The sequence below is a fragment of the Anolis sagrei genome, chromosome 3, assembly GCF_037176765.1.
Source record: "Anolis sagrei isolate rAnoSag1 chromosome 3, rAnoSag1.mat, whole genome shotgun sequence".
In the NCBI taxonomy this organism is placed as follows: domain Eukaryota; kingdom Metazoa; phylum Chordata; class Lepidosauria; order Squamata; family Dactyloidae; genus Anolis; species Anolis sagrei.
This window is the reverse complement of record NC_090023.1, coordinates 265,014,510-265,031,698: the sequence shown is the minus strand read 5'-3', so window position 1 is coordinate 265,031,698 and position 17,189 is coordinate 265,014,510. Positions and strand designations below refer to the sequence as shown.

At 43.9% G+C, this 17,189-nt stretch overlaps 1 protein-coding gene across 2 annotated transcripts in view; it reads right to left on the bottom strand.

Moving 5' to 3' along the window:
- Positions 1-17,189, bottom strand: part of LOC132770411 (cytochrome P450 2J2-like) — a 50,074-nt gene that overhangs the window by 19,448 nt on the left and 13,437 nt on the right. The window contains exons 2-3 of one of the 2 annotated variants that reach the window (XM_067466104.1): positions 15,958-16,236; positions 469-631 (exon numbers count right to left, since the gene is read on the bottom strand). In XM_067466104.1, coding sequence (XP_067322205.1) covers positions 469-631; positions 15,958-16,128 — 334 coding nt within the window. In that variant the 5' untranslated portion in view covers positions 16,129-16,236. The remainder of the gene's footprint in view (positions 1-468; positions 632-15,957; positions 16,237-17,189) is intronic. The other variant, XM_067466105.1, reaches the window with a different exon arrangement.

The following is a 17,189-nucleotide window of genomic DNA, read 5'->3' as shown; positions in this document are numbered from 1 at the left end:
CCTTAACTCAACTGAGATCCCAAAAATGGCAACTGTGAAAGGTTTCGGAACACTACCTATTTGCACAATTCTGTTAGCAATAATGGCCCCTTCTATCCTGTCCTTATATCCCAGGATCTGATACCAGAATATCTTCTTATCCCAGATTATATGGCAGTGGAGACTCATATAATCCAGTTCAAAGCAGATAACCTGGGATCAGATCCTGAGATATAAGGACAATGTAGAAGGGGTCAGACTGCAGTGTTGACAGTAGACTCTGTAGAAAAGGCTTCAACTGTATTCCATAAAAAGGAAAATCACCCTGTTTGGCAGACCTTGTACATTCTAATTAATTGTCAGTAAATGTTTGGTTTCCTTCTATATCTATTTTATATACCTATATAGTTGGGGCCATGTAAAGTTTTCTCAGATGGCAAGTGGTCGTGAGTGGAAAAGGTTTAAGAAGCCCTAGTCCAAACAACTTACCTTTTCTATTGAAGGCCTCGACCGCGAAGTGGGTTAATGGTCGGTCAAGTAACTCTTCTGAGTGGTTGATCAGGCCTTCTTTCACTGTTTGATACCCAGACAAGATTATGATGGGATAGTGTGCTATCCATACTGTGCACATGCTTCCATATTTCTTAGTAATCTGTCAATGGATCAAAACCAAGAAAAGAAATTTCACATTTACACTGGGAATCATTTCAAGTTCATATACAATCTTCACCCTGTCTTCGGCTCTGCAGCTTCAGGTCATGAGTTACTCTAACCCCTTCCCATTACTCCTCAAAGTTTTCTTTTCCTTCTCATATTCCTGGATTTCATTTAATTTGGAATTTTAAAAAATCAACCTGCCTTTCAGATAACTGTGCACAATGACATAACACAAACACACACACACACACACACACAGTATTTATATTCCAGCCTTCTCACCCCACAGGGGACTCAGAACAGATTACAATGCACCTATACATGGCAAACATTCAATGACATTAGACATACAACATATATAGACAGACATAGAGGCAATTTAACATTCCAGCCTTCCGGCTTCATGAGGGTATGCTCAATTCCGGCCACAGGGGGAGCTGCTGCTTTTCTGTCCACTTGTGACACCTTGATGGAGTACTTCCTCATTCTTACACACGCTGCTGGAAGGTTTTATGGTGTCGTACATTGGTTAAATTGGCCTCCCCACAAAAAAGGGGTACCTAAATTTCCTACTTGACAGATGCAACTGTCTTTTAGGGTGCATAGGTCAACAACAAGCTAGATAATTAATTGTCAGGAGCTCACTCTGACCCGGGCTGGCTTCGAACACATGGCCTCTCGGTCAGTAGTGATTTAACACAGCTGGCTACTAACTAGCTGCGCCACAGCCCAGTCAATAATATTATGTTGTTGTTCATTCGTTCAGTCGTCTCCGACTCTTCATGACCTCATGGACCAGCCCACGCCAGAGCTCCCTGTCGGCTGTTACCACCCCCAGCTCCCTCAAGGTCAGTCCAGTCACTTCAAGGATGCCATCCATCCATCTTGCCCTTGGTCGGCCCCTCTTCCTTTTGCCTTCCACTTTCCCCAGCATAATTGTCTTCCCTAGGCTTTGCTGTCTCCTCATGATGTGGCCAAAGTACTTCAACTTTGTCTCTAGTATCTTTCCCTCCAGTGAGCAGTCGGGCTTTATTTCCTGGAGGATGGACTGGTTGGATCTTCTCGCAGTCCAAGGCACTCTCAGAACTTTCCTCCAACACCACAGCTCAAAAGCATCGATCTTCCTTCGCTCAGCCTTCCCTAAGGTCCAGCTCTCACATCCGTAGGTTACTACAGGGAATACCATGGCTTTGACTAGGCGGATCTTTGTTGCCAGTCTGATGTCTCTACTCTTTACTATTTTATCGAGATTGGATAATATTATACTCTTATTATTTCAAAACTGAATAAAATGGAACAGCCAAATACAAAGAACATTTGACTTGGAAGTCTTTCATTCATAGAATCGTCATAAGTCGAAGCCAACTGGATAGAAATTAACAACAATCACAGCAACTTCAATCAAACACATATTAAGTGGCACAACCATAAGGTGGGAGTGAAGTATTTTGCTCATGCCAGAAGTCGGGCCAACTGACAGGACTGACTTCAGTGACTACGGCACGCTTCACTCAGATCAGGTGAAATACTTTATATGCACTGTCAGGCGTGCATATAAAGCAACTGCCCTGCAATATTTCAGGGCTCTCCTGATATCAAAACACACACAAGATAAGCCAATGCCATGTTTAATTATAAACAAAGCTAAAGTCTTGTGTCTTTCAAGGTCTGACTAACAACATAGAACTGTAGCACACAGCTGGCATAATGATGAACACAAGCCAAGATCAAGAGTCTGATTAATTCAGACAAGCAGAATATGTCTTGGCCACGGTGGTTCACACCTTAGTTACATTCAGGTTGGATTACTGCAATGCACTCTACGTAGGCCTGCCTTTGAAGACGGCCCGGAAACTGTAACTGATGCAAAGATCGGCAGCCAGGTTGCTAGCTGGAGCTAATTATAGGGAGCAGACAACACCCCTATAAAACAGCACCAATATGTTTCTGGTCCCAATTCAAAGGGCAGGTCATCACCTACAAAGCCCTAAATGGTTTGGACCCTGTCTATCTTCGTGATCGCACCCTCCACCCTCCCCATGTTCCTGCACAAGTGTTAAGATCTGCCATGTCATGAATGACTTTTCAATAACTTTGAAGCAAAGGTTCTTTTTATTGCAATTTCCAGTGTGAGAAGGTATATCAGATTACAGAAAACATTTAGACAAAGAATGACATTGGACATACAAACATACAGATCCTATGCAACTACATTGGATTCACAATTACATTGGTTAACAAACAAACAAAGGGGGATTGCATTTTCACTCAGCATTCACACACATGTACACGCATTCATCCACATGCATCCAATATTTACCATATCCTTTCTCCCTCCTTGGAGAAGCACCTCTTAGGCCAGACCCTGCTTTCCTGCAGCCTACCAATGCATAGTTCCATAACTTCCATAACGCCAAAACTTCAAAACGCTGAAATGTCAAAACTTCTTCCCTAAGAACAATGCCAAGGACCAGATCTCTGTTTTCCATACAGCAGAACCTGACTCCCTGCACAAAATCTAAGACTCCAAAAGCGCACTTCTTCCTCTTCCCTTGAGAAAGAACCTCTAAAGTGACCAGACCGCACCCTTGCAAATCTACCACTTCTCTCTCTCTACACTATCTCTCTCTCTTTCCCATGGAGCAGAGCATAGCGGGTGAACCAGACTCCTCAGGTCAGTCACAATTTGAGCATTATTAGACTGAGTCTTTTATAGGAATATTCTGTTGATGCAGTCCCAAAGTTGTAAATTAATGATAGACATCTTCCATCCTTCCATCCTCAGTTTCCTGGCCAGATGTTGATCTTCTTGATTGGTGTTAACAAACACAAGGCTTTTGTTGACTTCCTTCTTAACATAAGGGATGTTGTAAACATTCCCTTTATCACTGTCCCGTTCTTATCAGAGTTTCTCATTAGCAATTCCACCAAGCTGGTAGTTAGTCATTGCAGGCCTTAATATTATACTGGTGTTTCCAAAATTATTAGCTCCATTCATACATCCTTCCATTCTTCCATTTATTCCCACATATAATTATTAAATTCACACTTATCAAATTTGCACATTGAATTTCTTATTACAGCCAGGGAAGCCCTCCTCGCACCACTATCAGAAACATGGTTGGTGGGGACGAGGGAGAGGGCTTTCTCTGTGGTGGCCCCCAAGCTCTGGAACACCCTCCCCAAGGAGATTAGGCCCCTATACTGTCCTCTTTCCAGAAGGAACTGAAGGCTTGGATGTTTCGATGTCTAGCCTCAATGGCCCGCAATTAATGCCACAGCACTGCACTTTCATCCCATGCCCTAGTTTATTAGCTACAGCTTGCACTATCCTATTTCCTTGTTCCTTTTTACAGTTGGCCATGTTTTGCAACAGTTCTCACCATAGGTTGTTGGGTGCTGTTTTGAGCTTAAATTATTGTTTTATATGCTATTGTTTTATAGGCTAAGTGCTGGCTTTAGTCTATAAAGCGTTAAACAGTTCTGGCCCAGGCTACCTGTCCGAACGTATTGTCCCCTATGAACCAACATGTAGATAATAGGCCTGGGTAACAATGGAAAAATTTGTTTCTAAAATCGATTCGTTTTTTGGGGGGGGTTGCATTTCGATATTTAAAAGAATTCCGAATTTTTTCTTTTAAAAAGTTCGATATTTACGAAATTTCGTAAATGTTAAAAAAATTACGAAACATTAACGAAACAAATACGAAACAATAACGAATCGATTCGTTAATGGCGGACGCGACCGCGCAATACGCTAAAAAACCTCCAAATGGGACAGGGGGAACTTCTGAAGCTTCCCTCTCCCTCTGTTGTTGACTGTTGGTATGATATTATAATTTTTTTTCACTAATTAAACAAAAAACAACTATAAAACTTGCCCCAGACATGCGGAAATAATAACGAAACGACCTCAAACCAATAACGAAACGAATACATAACGAATCCGAAGCATTTACGAAACGAATTTAAAAATTCGTTTCTCTTTTAAGTTGCTCCAGAATGGTTCGTTATCGCTTCGTTATCAAAAGAAATAACGAATTTTTAACGAATTACGAATTAACGAAGCGAAACCACCCAGCCCTAGTAGATAAGGATCGTCTGGGGAGGTCCTGCTCTCGGTGAGCAGGCATTTGGAAACTAAGGCAATGCAGTATATTTCAATCAATTGACCTTGTGCAATTGACCTTGGAATGGACTTATACCATGAACTTAGATGGCGTGTTTTCCAAGTTTTTAACTTTTTAAATCTGTTTAATATGTTGCAATTTTTGAAATGTTTAGGTGATTGTGTTAAGGCATGTTGTTGTGCCATTGTAACCTGCCTTGAGTTCCCCTGTCGGGGTAGAGAAGGGCGGGGTACAAATATGGCAAATAAGTAAATAAATAAATATTGTTTTTATCTTATATTGTATTGTGTGTTTATTTTATGCATTGTCTTAGGCACATTGTGCCATATGTAAGCCATCGCAAATCCCTTCAGGGAATCGAAGGCAAGGTACAAAAATAAAGTTATTATTATATTATTATTATTACTATAGAAATTCAAGCCCATAAATCAAGCAGAGATTCTGTACGGGGACTGCCGGGTAGGAGGCCCATGTGTTTGGGCAAACCCTATTCATAGATGTAATCTATAAGGCTGTGTCCTTTGTTGTATCAAATATATCACTGTTGTGTGTGATTTATTTGCTGGTAGAGCAGCCTCACCCTGTGCATGCAAAAGAAAAACGTGTGTCATGTGTGCCATAAAACCTGACCTGCACCCCCAACATGATTTCCTCCATGCTCCAACTTCTACATTGTTCTGTCTTTTGAGGGAGAGAAGAACAGCCAGACCCTTGCTTCAGCAACAGATGTGTGGCTCCCAACATACTCCAACACTCAAAAGGGGTGAATAACAGCCAGACACAGCTCCATCATGTCTTGTCCTAGAGCAGTGGTTCTCAACCTGGGGTCCCCAGATGTTTTTGGCCTACAACTCCCAGAAATCCCAGCCAGTTTACCAGCTGTTAGGATTTCTGGGAGTTGAAGGCCAAAAACATCTGGGGACCCCAGGTTGAAAACCACTGTCCTAGAGGCTGATGAGAAGCCCTCACTCCATTGCACCTGTCATGGCTCTGCTCTCAACTCAAAAGGGGCAAATAACAGCCAGGCACAGCTCCATCGTGTCTTGTCCTAGACCTAGAGCAGTGTTTCTCAACCTTCCTAATGCCGCAACCCCTTAATACAGTTCCTCATGTTGTGGTGACCCCCAACCATAACACTCTTTTGCTACTTCATAACTGTAAGTTTGCTCCTGTTATGAAACATAATTTGGGACTTGGAGTTGTTGGGATTTATGGTTCACCTACAACCAAAGAGTATTCTGAACTCCACCAATGAAGGAATTGAACCAGACATGGCACAAAGAATGCCCATGACCAACAGAAAACACTGGAAGGGTTTGGTAGGCATTGACCTTGAGTTGGGTGTTGTAGTTCACCTACATCCAAAGAGCATTGTGGACTCAAACAATGATGGATCTGGACCAAACTTGGCAGAAATACTCAGTATGCTAAATGTGAAAACTGGTGGAGTTTGGGGAAAATAGGCCTTGACTTTTGGGAGTTGTAGTTGCTGGGATTTATAGTAAACCTACAATCAAAGAGCATTCTGAACCCCACCAATGATAGAATTGGGCCAAACTTCCCACACAGAAACCCCAGGACCAACAGAAAATACTGTGTTTTCTGATGGTCTTTGGTGACCCCACTGGCACCCCCTGGCAACCTCTCCAGGGGTCCCGACCCCCAGGTTGAGAAACACTGACCAGGAGGCTGATGAGAATCCCTCACTCCATTGCACCTGTCATGGCTCTGCTCTCAACTCCAAAGGGGCAAATAACAGCCATGCTCAGCTCCATCGTGTCTTGTCCTAGACCTAGAGGCTGATGAGAAGCCCTCACTCCATTGCACCTGTCATGGCTCTGCTCTCAACTCCAAAGGGGCAAATAACAGCCATGCTCAGCTCCATCGTGTCTTGTCCTAGACCTAGAGGCTGATGAGAAGCCCTCACTCCATTGCACCTGTCATGGCTCTGCTCTCAACTCAAAAGGGGTAAATAACAACCAGGCTCAGCTCCATCATGTCTTGTCCTAGACCTAGAGGCTGATGAGAAGCCCTCACTCCATTGCACCTGTCATGGCTCTGCTCTCAACTCCAAAGGGGCAAATAACAGCCATGCTCAGCTCCATCGTGTCTTGTCCTAGACCTAGAGGCTGATGAGAAGCCCTCACTCCATTGCACCTGTCATGGCTCTGCTCTCAACTCCAAAGGGGCAAATAACAGCCATGCTCAGCTCCATCGTGTCTTGTCCTAGACCTAGAGGCTGATGAGAAGCCCTCACTCCATTGCACCTGTCATGGCTCTGCTCTCAACTCAAAAGGGGTAAATAACAACCAGGCTCAGCTCCATCATGTCTTGTCCTAGACCTAGAGGCTGATGAGAAGCCCTCACTCCATTGCACCTGTCATGGCTCTGCTCTCAACTCCAAAGGGGCAAATAACAGCCATGCTCAGCTCCATCGTGTCTTGTCCTAGACCTAGAGGCTGATGAGAAGCCCTCACTCCATTGCACCTGTCATGGCTCTGCTCTCAACTCAAAAGGGGTAAATAACAACCAGGCTCAGCTCCATCATGTCTTGTCCTAGACCTAGAGGCTGATGAGAAGCCCTCACTCCATTGCACCTGTCATGGCTCTGCTCTCAACTCCAAAGGGGCAAATAACAGCCATGCTCAGCTCCATCGTGTCTTGTCCTAGACCTAGAGGCTGATGAGAAGCCCTCACTCCATTGCACCTGTCATGGCTCTGCTCTCAACTCCAAAGGGGCAAATAACAGCCATGCTCAGCTCCATCGTGTCTTGTCCTAGACCTAGAGGCTGATGAGAAGCCCTCACTCCATTGCACCTGTCATGGCTCTGCTCTCAACTCCAAAGGGGCAAATAACAGCCATGCTCAGCTCCATCGTGTCTTGTCCTAGACCTAGAGGCTGATGAGAAGCCCTCACTCCATTGCACCTGTCATGGCTCTGCTCTCAACTCCAAAGGGGCAAATAACAGCCATGCTCAGCTCCATCGTGTCTTGTCCTAGACCTAGAGGCTGATGAGAAGCCCTCACTCCATTGCACCTGTCATGGCTCTGCTCTCAACTCCAAAGGGGCAAATAACAACCAGGCTCAGCTCCATCATGTCTTGTCCTAGACCTAGAGGCTGATGAGAAGCCCTCACTCCATTGCACCTGTCATGGCTCTGCTCTCAACTCCAAAGGGGCAAATAACAGCCATGCTCAGCTCCATCGTGTCTTGTCCTAGACCTAGAGGCTGATGAGAAGCCCTCACTCCATTGCACCTGTCATGGCTCTGCTCTCAACTCAAAAGGGGTAAATAACAACCAGGCTCAGCTCCATCATGTCTTGTCCTAGACCTAGAGGCTGATGAGAAGCCCTCACTCCATTGCACCTGTCATGGCTCTGCTCTCAACTCCAAAGGGGCAAATAACAGCCATGCTCAGCTCCATCGTGTCTTGTCCTAGACCTAGAGGCTGATGAGAAGCCCTCACTCCATTGCACCTGTCATGGCTCTGCTCTCAACTCAAAAGGGGTAAATAACAACCAGGCTCAGCTCCATCATGTCTTGTCCTAGACCTAGAGGCTGATGAGAAGCCCTCACTCCATTGCACCTGTCATGGCTCTGCTCTCAACTCCAAAGGGGCAAATAACAGCCATGCTCAGCTCCATCGTGTCTTGTCCTAGACCTAGAGGCTGATGAGAAGCCCTCACTCCATTGCACCTGTCATGGCTCTGCTCTCAACTCAAAAGGGGTAAATAACAACCAGGCTCAGCTCCATCATGTCTTGTCCTAGACCTAGAGGCTGATGAGAAGCCCTCACTCCATTGCACCTGTCATGGCTCTGCTCTCAACTCCAAAGGGGCAAATAACAGCCATGCTCAGCTCCATCGTGTCTTGTCCTAGACCTAGAGGCTGATGAGAAGCCCTCACTCCATTGCACCTGTCATGGCTCTGCTCTCAACTCCAAAGGGGCAAATAACAGCCAGGCTCAGCTCCATCATGTCTTGTCTCAGAGGCTGATGAGAAGCCCTCACTGCATTGCATCTGTCAAGGCTCTGGCCTCAAAGGGAGAGAAGATCAGCCAGCATTTACTAGGCTTCAACCTTTCCCCACTGCTATTCCCTTTTCCTTGCATGTCCCATCTTGAGGACAAGAAACTGTCAACTCAGTGACTTGTAAACTGACATGGGAGCGTTCTTGGCTGAAGGGTGTGGTATAAATAATCTCTATAAATAATAAATAAATATGAACCCATTGTCCTCGAGTGCAGGAGAATGAGAGCATGTGTAAATTTCCATTCACTCACATGTCTGGCATTGCAGTTAACTGAAAGTGTCTAGAAAGAAAGATTGTACACCTATAGAAAATGGGCAAACGAAAGGTAACAACAAGGGAATGCCAACACAGAAAAGTGAAGGTGCAAGTTATTGTAAGTCTCACCATCACCACCAATCCCTGCAAAGCTAAAAAATTGGCAACTGAAAGAAAACTTCACAGGGTGGAGGGATTATCATCTGAAGGATCAAAGCCCTCATTTTCTGCCCCAAAACGAGATGCCAAATTGCTGTTCTCTTATCCTGACAGCCACTTCCAGTCTGGTTACGTTTTTTTACATTGAATGAGAGGGAGTGCCTTCTTGTCTTCCACCATCCCCTGTGAAATAGTCTGGAGCTGTTTCAGCTCAGGGAATTAATTTACCCACCTCTCCCTAAGATTGGCAGCATTGCTGAAGCACCTACCACACCTTCTTCCTCACAAGAAATCAAAAGATACATTTAGATTTGCTTTAATGAGTGCTATCATTTTTTGCACATTCAACCACTACTGCTCATCCACCATCGCCCTACAATTTTCTATATCTGAAACAGGTGGGTAGTTTAGTTCATTTCTCTCCTACTCGTGCTATCTCTCACACTCTCTTCCTGGGGTGGGAAGAGAGATCCTTGCAATTTATAAATCTGCACACACGGGGAGGGTGTATTACACAGAGAACTAAAACTCAGCACTTTTCCTCCTAACCATCAGCATATTTTCCACCAACTCCCTCCTTACTCACAGAAACAAGGCATTTTGAATTCTTTCATTCACAATGAAAAGCCTAATTACAATTCAGCAGCTCCATAATAATGGTAGACTCATACTATCCAGCATTTCATGGATGAAAACCAGGACCCATGTGACCAAGTACAATCAGAGGGTTGTCAAGATGGCAAAAGTTAGCCCAGTAAAAATCCCGTATCCACAGAAGATATGTTACAGTTACCTGAGACCACAGATATGGCCAAATGTCGCGTGACAGGGCCTTTTCCGTGGCGGCCCCCAGACTTTGGAACGCCCTCCCAAAAGATCTCAGACAGGCCCCCACTCTAGCCGTTTTCAGAAGGAAGTTAAAAACCTGGCTGTTCCGTTGTGCCTTCCCAGACTAGGAATCCCCATCCCAGGTCCTAGAAGCACCTTAGCATAACCAATGTTGCTGCACACCACACTTTAATCCTACGTTCCTCCTGCCATTTCAGCACTTTTAATCCCTGTACCCCACTGCGCCGGCCGAACCAGTTTTTAATAGTGTCCTGATGTATTGTCATTGTGGTTTATTTTGCTTAATTGTTTTGATTTGCTTTGTTTACTGTTGTGTTATGTTTTCTTTTGTATTGTGTTTGAGGCTTCGGCCGTGTAAGCCGCATCGAGTCCTTCGGGAGATGCTAGCGGGGTACAAATAAAGTTAATAATAATAATAATAATAATAATTAGATTACTTCTGGTCCCAATGCATACCAGAGAATTGTGTTGAAGGATCTGGTGTTAACTTTCAGGAGAAGCATGCCATGATATCCTTAGCTGTGGGCCCTTCCACACAGGCCTCAATCCTGGGAGAAACAGGGATACTTTATCCCCGTGTTTCTCAACCTGGGGGTCGGGACCCCTGTGGGGGTCACGAGGGGGTGTCAGAGGGGTCGCCAAAGACCATCAGAAAACATAGGATTTCCAGTTGGTCATGGGGGTTCTGTGTGGAAAGTTTGCTCCAATTCTATCATTGATGGGGTTCAGAATGCTATTTCATTGTGGATGAATTATAAATCCCAACAACTACAACTCCCAAATGGCAAGGTCTATTTTTTCCAAACTCTACCAGTGTTCACATTTGGGCATATTGAGTATTTGTGCCAAGTTTGATCCAGAACCATCATTGCTTGAGTCCACAGTCCGAATATAGGTGAACTACAACGCCAAGAACTCAAGGTCAATGTCCACCAGATCTTCCCAATATTTTCTCTTGGTCATGGGAATTCTGTGTGCCATGTTTGATTCAATTCGATCATTGATGGAGTTCAGAAGGCTCTTTGATTTAAGGTGAACTATAAATCCCAGCAACTCCAGCATTACCAAATGACAAAATCAATCAACCTCAACCCCACCAGTATTCCAATTTTGGGCGTCTCGGGTACTTGTGCCAAATTTGGTCCAGTGACTGAAAATACATCCTGCATATCAGATATTTACATTACAATTCATAACGGTAGCAAAATTATAGTTATGAAGTAGCAACAAAAATAAAGTTATGGTTGGGGGTCACCACAACATGAGGAACTGTACTAAGGGGTCGTGGCATTAGGAAGGTTGAGAACCACTGCTTTATCTGAATTCCTCCTACGTTTGTGGTTCCACACCTTCCTTAAATCCCAGTCTCTCCTGAACCTATGTGCATGTTTAATGTTATCTGAACCTATGTGGATGTTTAATGTTGTCCTTCCTGTCCCGACCTGTTGCTAAAGCGTTTCCCCTGACACTTGTAAAGAAAACACAGAAGAATGAAACCACCCAATAAAACATAACCTTCTGGGTCATCCAGAGGCATCCAACAAGCCCCAGCCCCCCATTTACATCCAAAACATATGTGAGGGGCCTGGCTGGATGTTCAGCCCCTCCGTCCAGAGGTCCTGGTATCTCAAAATGGGAAACTTTTAGGGGTAAATTGGAGCCCACAATAGTGGTCTCCAGAGTCAATCCCCACAAGGCCCACACCTGGAAAGATCCGGACCTTACACTAAGGTACGGATCTTTCCAGGTTTTTAATTAAACAAGAATAAACTGGGAAATTCCAGTTTACTTCGTATTAATTCGGGTTTCCAAAGGGGCATCATTTGGATACCTAAGGTAAACCCAAGACAGGTCCTGCATTGTGGGCCTGTCTGGAAGGGCCCTGAGATTGTGACAGTTTGGTTTTCAGATGGTTCAGTATACAGAAACGTTGTTTTATGTACAAAATTACTAAAAGAAATTGTGTATCTGAAACATTAATGAATTTTGTTTGGACTTGGGTTCACCTCCAACATTAATTACATATATATGTAAATCCAGGTGTTCCAAAATCAGGGTGAGGGGATCTAAAATCCAAAAGTGTTCTGTCCTCAAAGGACACAAATCTGTCGTTACAATGCATGCTTTGAATGCAAACAATGAGAAAAGAGATTCTACCTAAACACTAAGAAAAACTTCCTGATGGTAAGAGCTGTTTGGCAATTGACTGTGCTGCCTTGGAGTTCATCGGAGTATCTTTCTCTGGAAGGGATAGCCAATAGTCCAGAGGACAGGAGCAGAATTCAAAACGATCTTGACAGATTAGAGAGATGGGCCAAAACTAACAAAATGAAGTTCAACAGTGACAAATGTAAGATACCCCACTTTGGCAGAAAAAATGAAATGCAAAGATACAGAATGGGGGACAATGCCTGGCTCGAGAGCAGTACGTGTGAAAAAGATCTTGGAGTCCTCGTGGACAACAAGTTAAACATGAGCCAACAATGTGATGTGGCGGCAAAAAAAGCCAATGGGATTTTGGCCTGCATCAAGAGGAGCATAGTGTCTAGATCTAGGGAAGTCATGCTACCCCTCTATTCCGCTTTGGTTAGACCACACCTGGAATATTGTGTCCAGTTCTGGGCACCACAATTCAAGAGAGATATTGACAAGCTGGAATGTGTCCAGAGGAGGGCAACTAAAATGATCAAGGGTCTGGAGAACAAGCCCTATGAGGAGCGGCTTAGGGAACTGGGCATGTTTAGCCTGAAGAAGAGAAGGCTGCGAGGAGATATGATAGCCATGTATAAATATGTGAGAGGAAGCCACAGGGAGGAGGGAGCAAGCTTGTTTTCTGCTTCCTTGGAGACTAGGACGCGGAACAATGGCTTCAAACTACAAGAGAGGAGATTCCATCTGAACATGAGGAAGAACTTCCTGACTGTGAGAGCCGTTCAGCAGTGGAACTCTCTGCCCCGGAGTGTGGTGGAGGCTCCTTCTTTGGAAGCTTTTAAGCAGAGGCTGGATGGCCATTTGTCAGGGGTGATTTGAATGCAATATTCCTGCTTCTTGGCAGAATGGGGTTTGACTGGATGGCCCATGAGGTCTCTTCCAACTCTTTGATTCTATGATTCTATGATTCTATGAATGCCTTAATTGTGTTGTCATGCAAATCTGAATGGGGTTGGACTGGAATACCACTGTTTTCTCTTCCAGCTCTATGATTCTAAAATACTAGCTGAAGCTTCAGGTTTTGAATGGAGCATTAGAGTAATTTATCTCATTGCCCGAGAGGCAGAGATAATGCCTGCAACTGAACTGCTTGCTCCACTGAACCCATGTGCATGTTTGGGATTATACCTCTTGTCCTGACCTGTTGCTAAAGCGTTTCCCCTGAGACTTGTGAAGAAAATATAGAAGAATAACATCATTCAATAAAACATTCCAGGCAGAAAAATTAAGTAAGAAGTGGACCATCAGGATAACAGGGGCACCTTGAACCCATTTATTGTATGTTTGCCTTCCCTGTTAACCATTAACTAAAAAGGGTCATAGTAACACAAGAAGAACTCTATGGGGGGTATAGGAAGAAATGTCTTTTTTGTTATCTTTTGAAAAACATTCAGAAGTTAAGCAAAAGGCTTTCATGTGTCCTGTGGTATTGTCTAGTACAGCATTTCTCAACCTGTGGGTCTGGACCCTTGTGGGAGGGGGGGGGTGTCTTGAGGAGATGTCAGAGGCAGGCCCGTAGCCAGGATTTTGATACCGGGGGGGGGGGGGGGCTGAGTTTGTTTCAGGTGGGCTGAGTCTGAGTGAAAGAGGATCTACCCTAGCAAACCTTTTGTATCGTTACCCCAATACCCCCATGCATATGGGATATATTGAGTATGGTGATCAGATCATAATATGAATAAACATAACAGTTTAAATAATACACCAGAAAGGCCTTTTCGCAAACCACCATGAGAATTTCGGGGGGGGGGGTGAAGCCCCCCAAGCCCCCCTCCCCCCGGATACATGCCTGGTCAGAGGGGTCATCAAATACCACCAGAAAACACAGTATTTTCTGTTGGTCATGGGGGTTCTGTGTGGGAAATTTGGCCCAATTCTATCGTTGGTGGGATTCGGAATGCTTTTTGATTGTAGGTGTACTATAAATCTACAACTCCCAAAGGTCTATTTTCCCCAATCTCCACCACTGTTGACATTTGGGCATATTGAGTATTGGTGCCAAGTTTGGTCCAGATCCATCATTGTTTGAGTCCACAGTGCTCTCTGGATGTAGGTGAGCTACAACTTCAAAACTGAAGGTCAATGTCAACCAAACCTTTCCAGTATTTTCTGTTGGTCATGGGAGTTCTGTGTAGCAAGTTTGGTTCAATTCCATTGTTGGTGGACTTCAGAATGCTCTTTGATTGTACATGAACTATAAATCCCAGGAACTACAACTCCCAAATGACACAATCAACCCCCTCCCAACCCCACCATTATTGAAATTTGAGTGTATCAGGTATTTGTGCCAAATTTGATCCAGTGAATGAAAATTCATCCTGCATATCAGATGCTTACATTAAGCTTCATAAGAGTAGCAAAATTACAGTTATGAAGCAGCAATGAAAATAATTTTATGGTTGGGGGTCACCACAACATGAGGAACTGTATTAAGGGGTCATGGCATTAGGAAGGTTGAGAAACATTGGTCTAGTCCCAAGTGTTCTGATTTAATAAGACTTATGTCTTCTTCCCCTAGACATAAGTACAACCAAGTATTGTACTCAATTTTTTCAGTTCAAATTGCTACAAAAAAGAAAACATCTTGCATGACCGATTGCATCTTGTATAGCCGTCCTGAGTCCCCTTCGGGGTGAGAAGGGCGGGGTATAGAAATTGCAAATAATAATAATAATAATAATAATAATAATAATAATAATAATTGCACACCAGTACTAAGTATAATTTCTGCTATCTTTTCATTTCTCTTTGCCAAAGCCCACCTTCCTTCCCTTTAGATCCAAGATCTCCAAATCAGCTCATAGAATCATAGAATCAAAGAGTTGGAAGAGACCTCATGGGCCATCCAGTCCAACCCCATTCTGCCAAGAAGCAGGAATATTGCATTCAAATCACCCCTGACAGATGGCCATCCAGCCTCTGTTTAAAAGATTCCAAAGAAGGAGCCTCCACCACACTCTGGGGAAGAGAGTTCCACTGCTGAACGGCTCTCACAGTCAGGAAGTTCTTCCTCATGTTCAGATGGAATCTCCTCTCTTGTAGTTTGAAGCCATTGTTCCGCATCCTAGTCTCCAGGGAAGCAGAAAACAAGCTTGCTCCCTCCTCCCTGTGGCTTCCTCTCACATATTTATACATGGCCATCATATCCCCTCTCACACTTCTCTTCTTCAGGCTAAACATGCCCAGCTCCTTAAGCCGCTCCTCATAGGGCTTGTTCTCCAGACCCTTGATCATTTTAGTCACTCTCCTCTGGACACATTCCAGCTTGTTAACATCTCCCTTCAATTGTGATGCACAGAATTGGACACAGTATTCCAAATGTGGTCTGACCAAGGCAGAATAGAGAGGTAGCATGACTTCCCTGGATCTAGACACTATACTCCTATTTAATGTAATGTAATGTCTTCTTCCCCTAGAAATAAGTGCAACCAAGTATTGTACTCATTTTTTTCTAATTTTCAGTTCGGATTGCTACAAAAAATAAAACATCTTGTATGACCGATTGCACACCAGTACTAAGCATAATTTCTGCTAACTTTTCATACTTCTTTGCCAAAGCCTACCTTCCTTGTCTTTAGTTCCAAGATCTCCAAATCAGCTCCAATTTAATGAGAATACAAATCAGAAAGAACATGATATACTTCATTAAACATTTGATATTGAGGATAATTGAAAAATAAATACCTTTGCAAGACTGTCCGGAGAAAGCCTGAGTCCCACCCACCACAGGCTTCCAAGGAGAGGAAGTGGGAAAGGTCCAGGTGGGTACCTGCTACGAGTCCAAAGAAGTTTCACATAGGACAGAATCAAAAAGCCAACCGGCAGAGTGAGAACAATGTTCCAGATCCCAACCATTCTCTTGGCTTTTCCTTTTCTTCTGTTATATCTTTCAGTATCCTCAGTTTGCTTCGATGCAGAAGGCTTTTTCGTTTCTCAGAGGCATGGCACTGCTTTTTATAGACTCTAAATTGAAGAAATAAAGACAGGTTGTCTTGCACCATATACTATTAACCGGGACAATGTGCGTCTCTTACCTAAGACATGAGACTGCAGTTACAAGCATGGTTAACTCCTTTATGTGTCACCCGACTAGATGGAGGAGGAGATATCGAGGAGGGGAGAGATAGTTGCATATCTTGCAAGAAGAATGATTAGCATTTGCAAGCAAACGACGAACATCACACAACTACCATGTATAGACTCTAGCAAAGAAGCAAAGCGTGCTTAGTTGTATTTGTGAAGATACAGTATGAAGCCCAGATCAACGTGGGATACATTCCTGGACTTCACACGGATGTGGGAAACTGGAGAATAGCAAACCCTATTATTTTCAATTTCACGCGCCTGTGAGAAACTATGTACAGGGGAAATAGATCCAGCTTTGGAATGTGGGATCCAGAATGAAGACTTGCCACAGCTGGTAGGAAAGGTGAGGATCCTACTCATCCTATTCCCCCCAAAGCCATCCTGATCTAGATTGTACATCCATAGCAAAATATAGCAATGGACTGGAAACCACAAAGCAAGGAGTGAGTTTTTGGTCTATCACATTAAAGCAGTCGTTCTCAACCTTCCTAATGCCGCAACCCCTTAATACAGTTCCCCATGTTGTGTTGACCCCCAAACATCAAATTATTTTCGTTGCTACTTCAGAACTGTTATTTTGCTACTGTTATGAATCATAATGTAAATATCTGATAATGCAGGATGTATTTTCATTCACTGGACCACATTTCGCACAAATATCCGATACGCCCACATTTGAATACTGGTGCGGTTGGGGGTGGAGGGACATTGATTTTGTCATTTGGGATTGTAGTTGCTGAGATAGTTCACCTACAATCAAAGTGCATTCTGAACTCCATCAGTGATGGAATTGGGAGTTGGAGTTGCTGGGATTTATAGTTCACCTAATA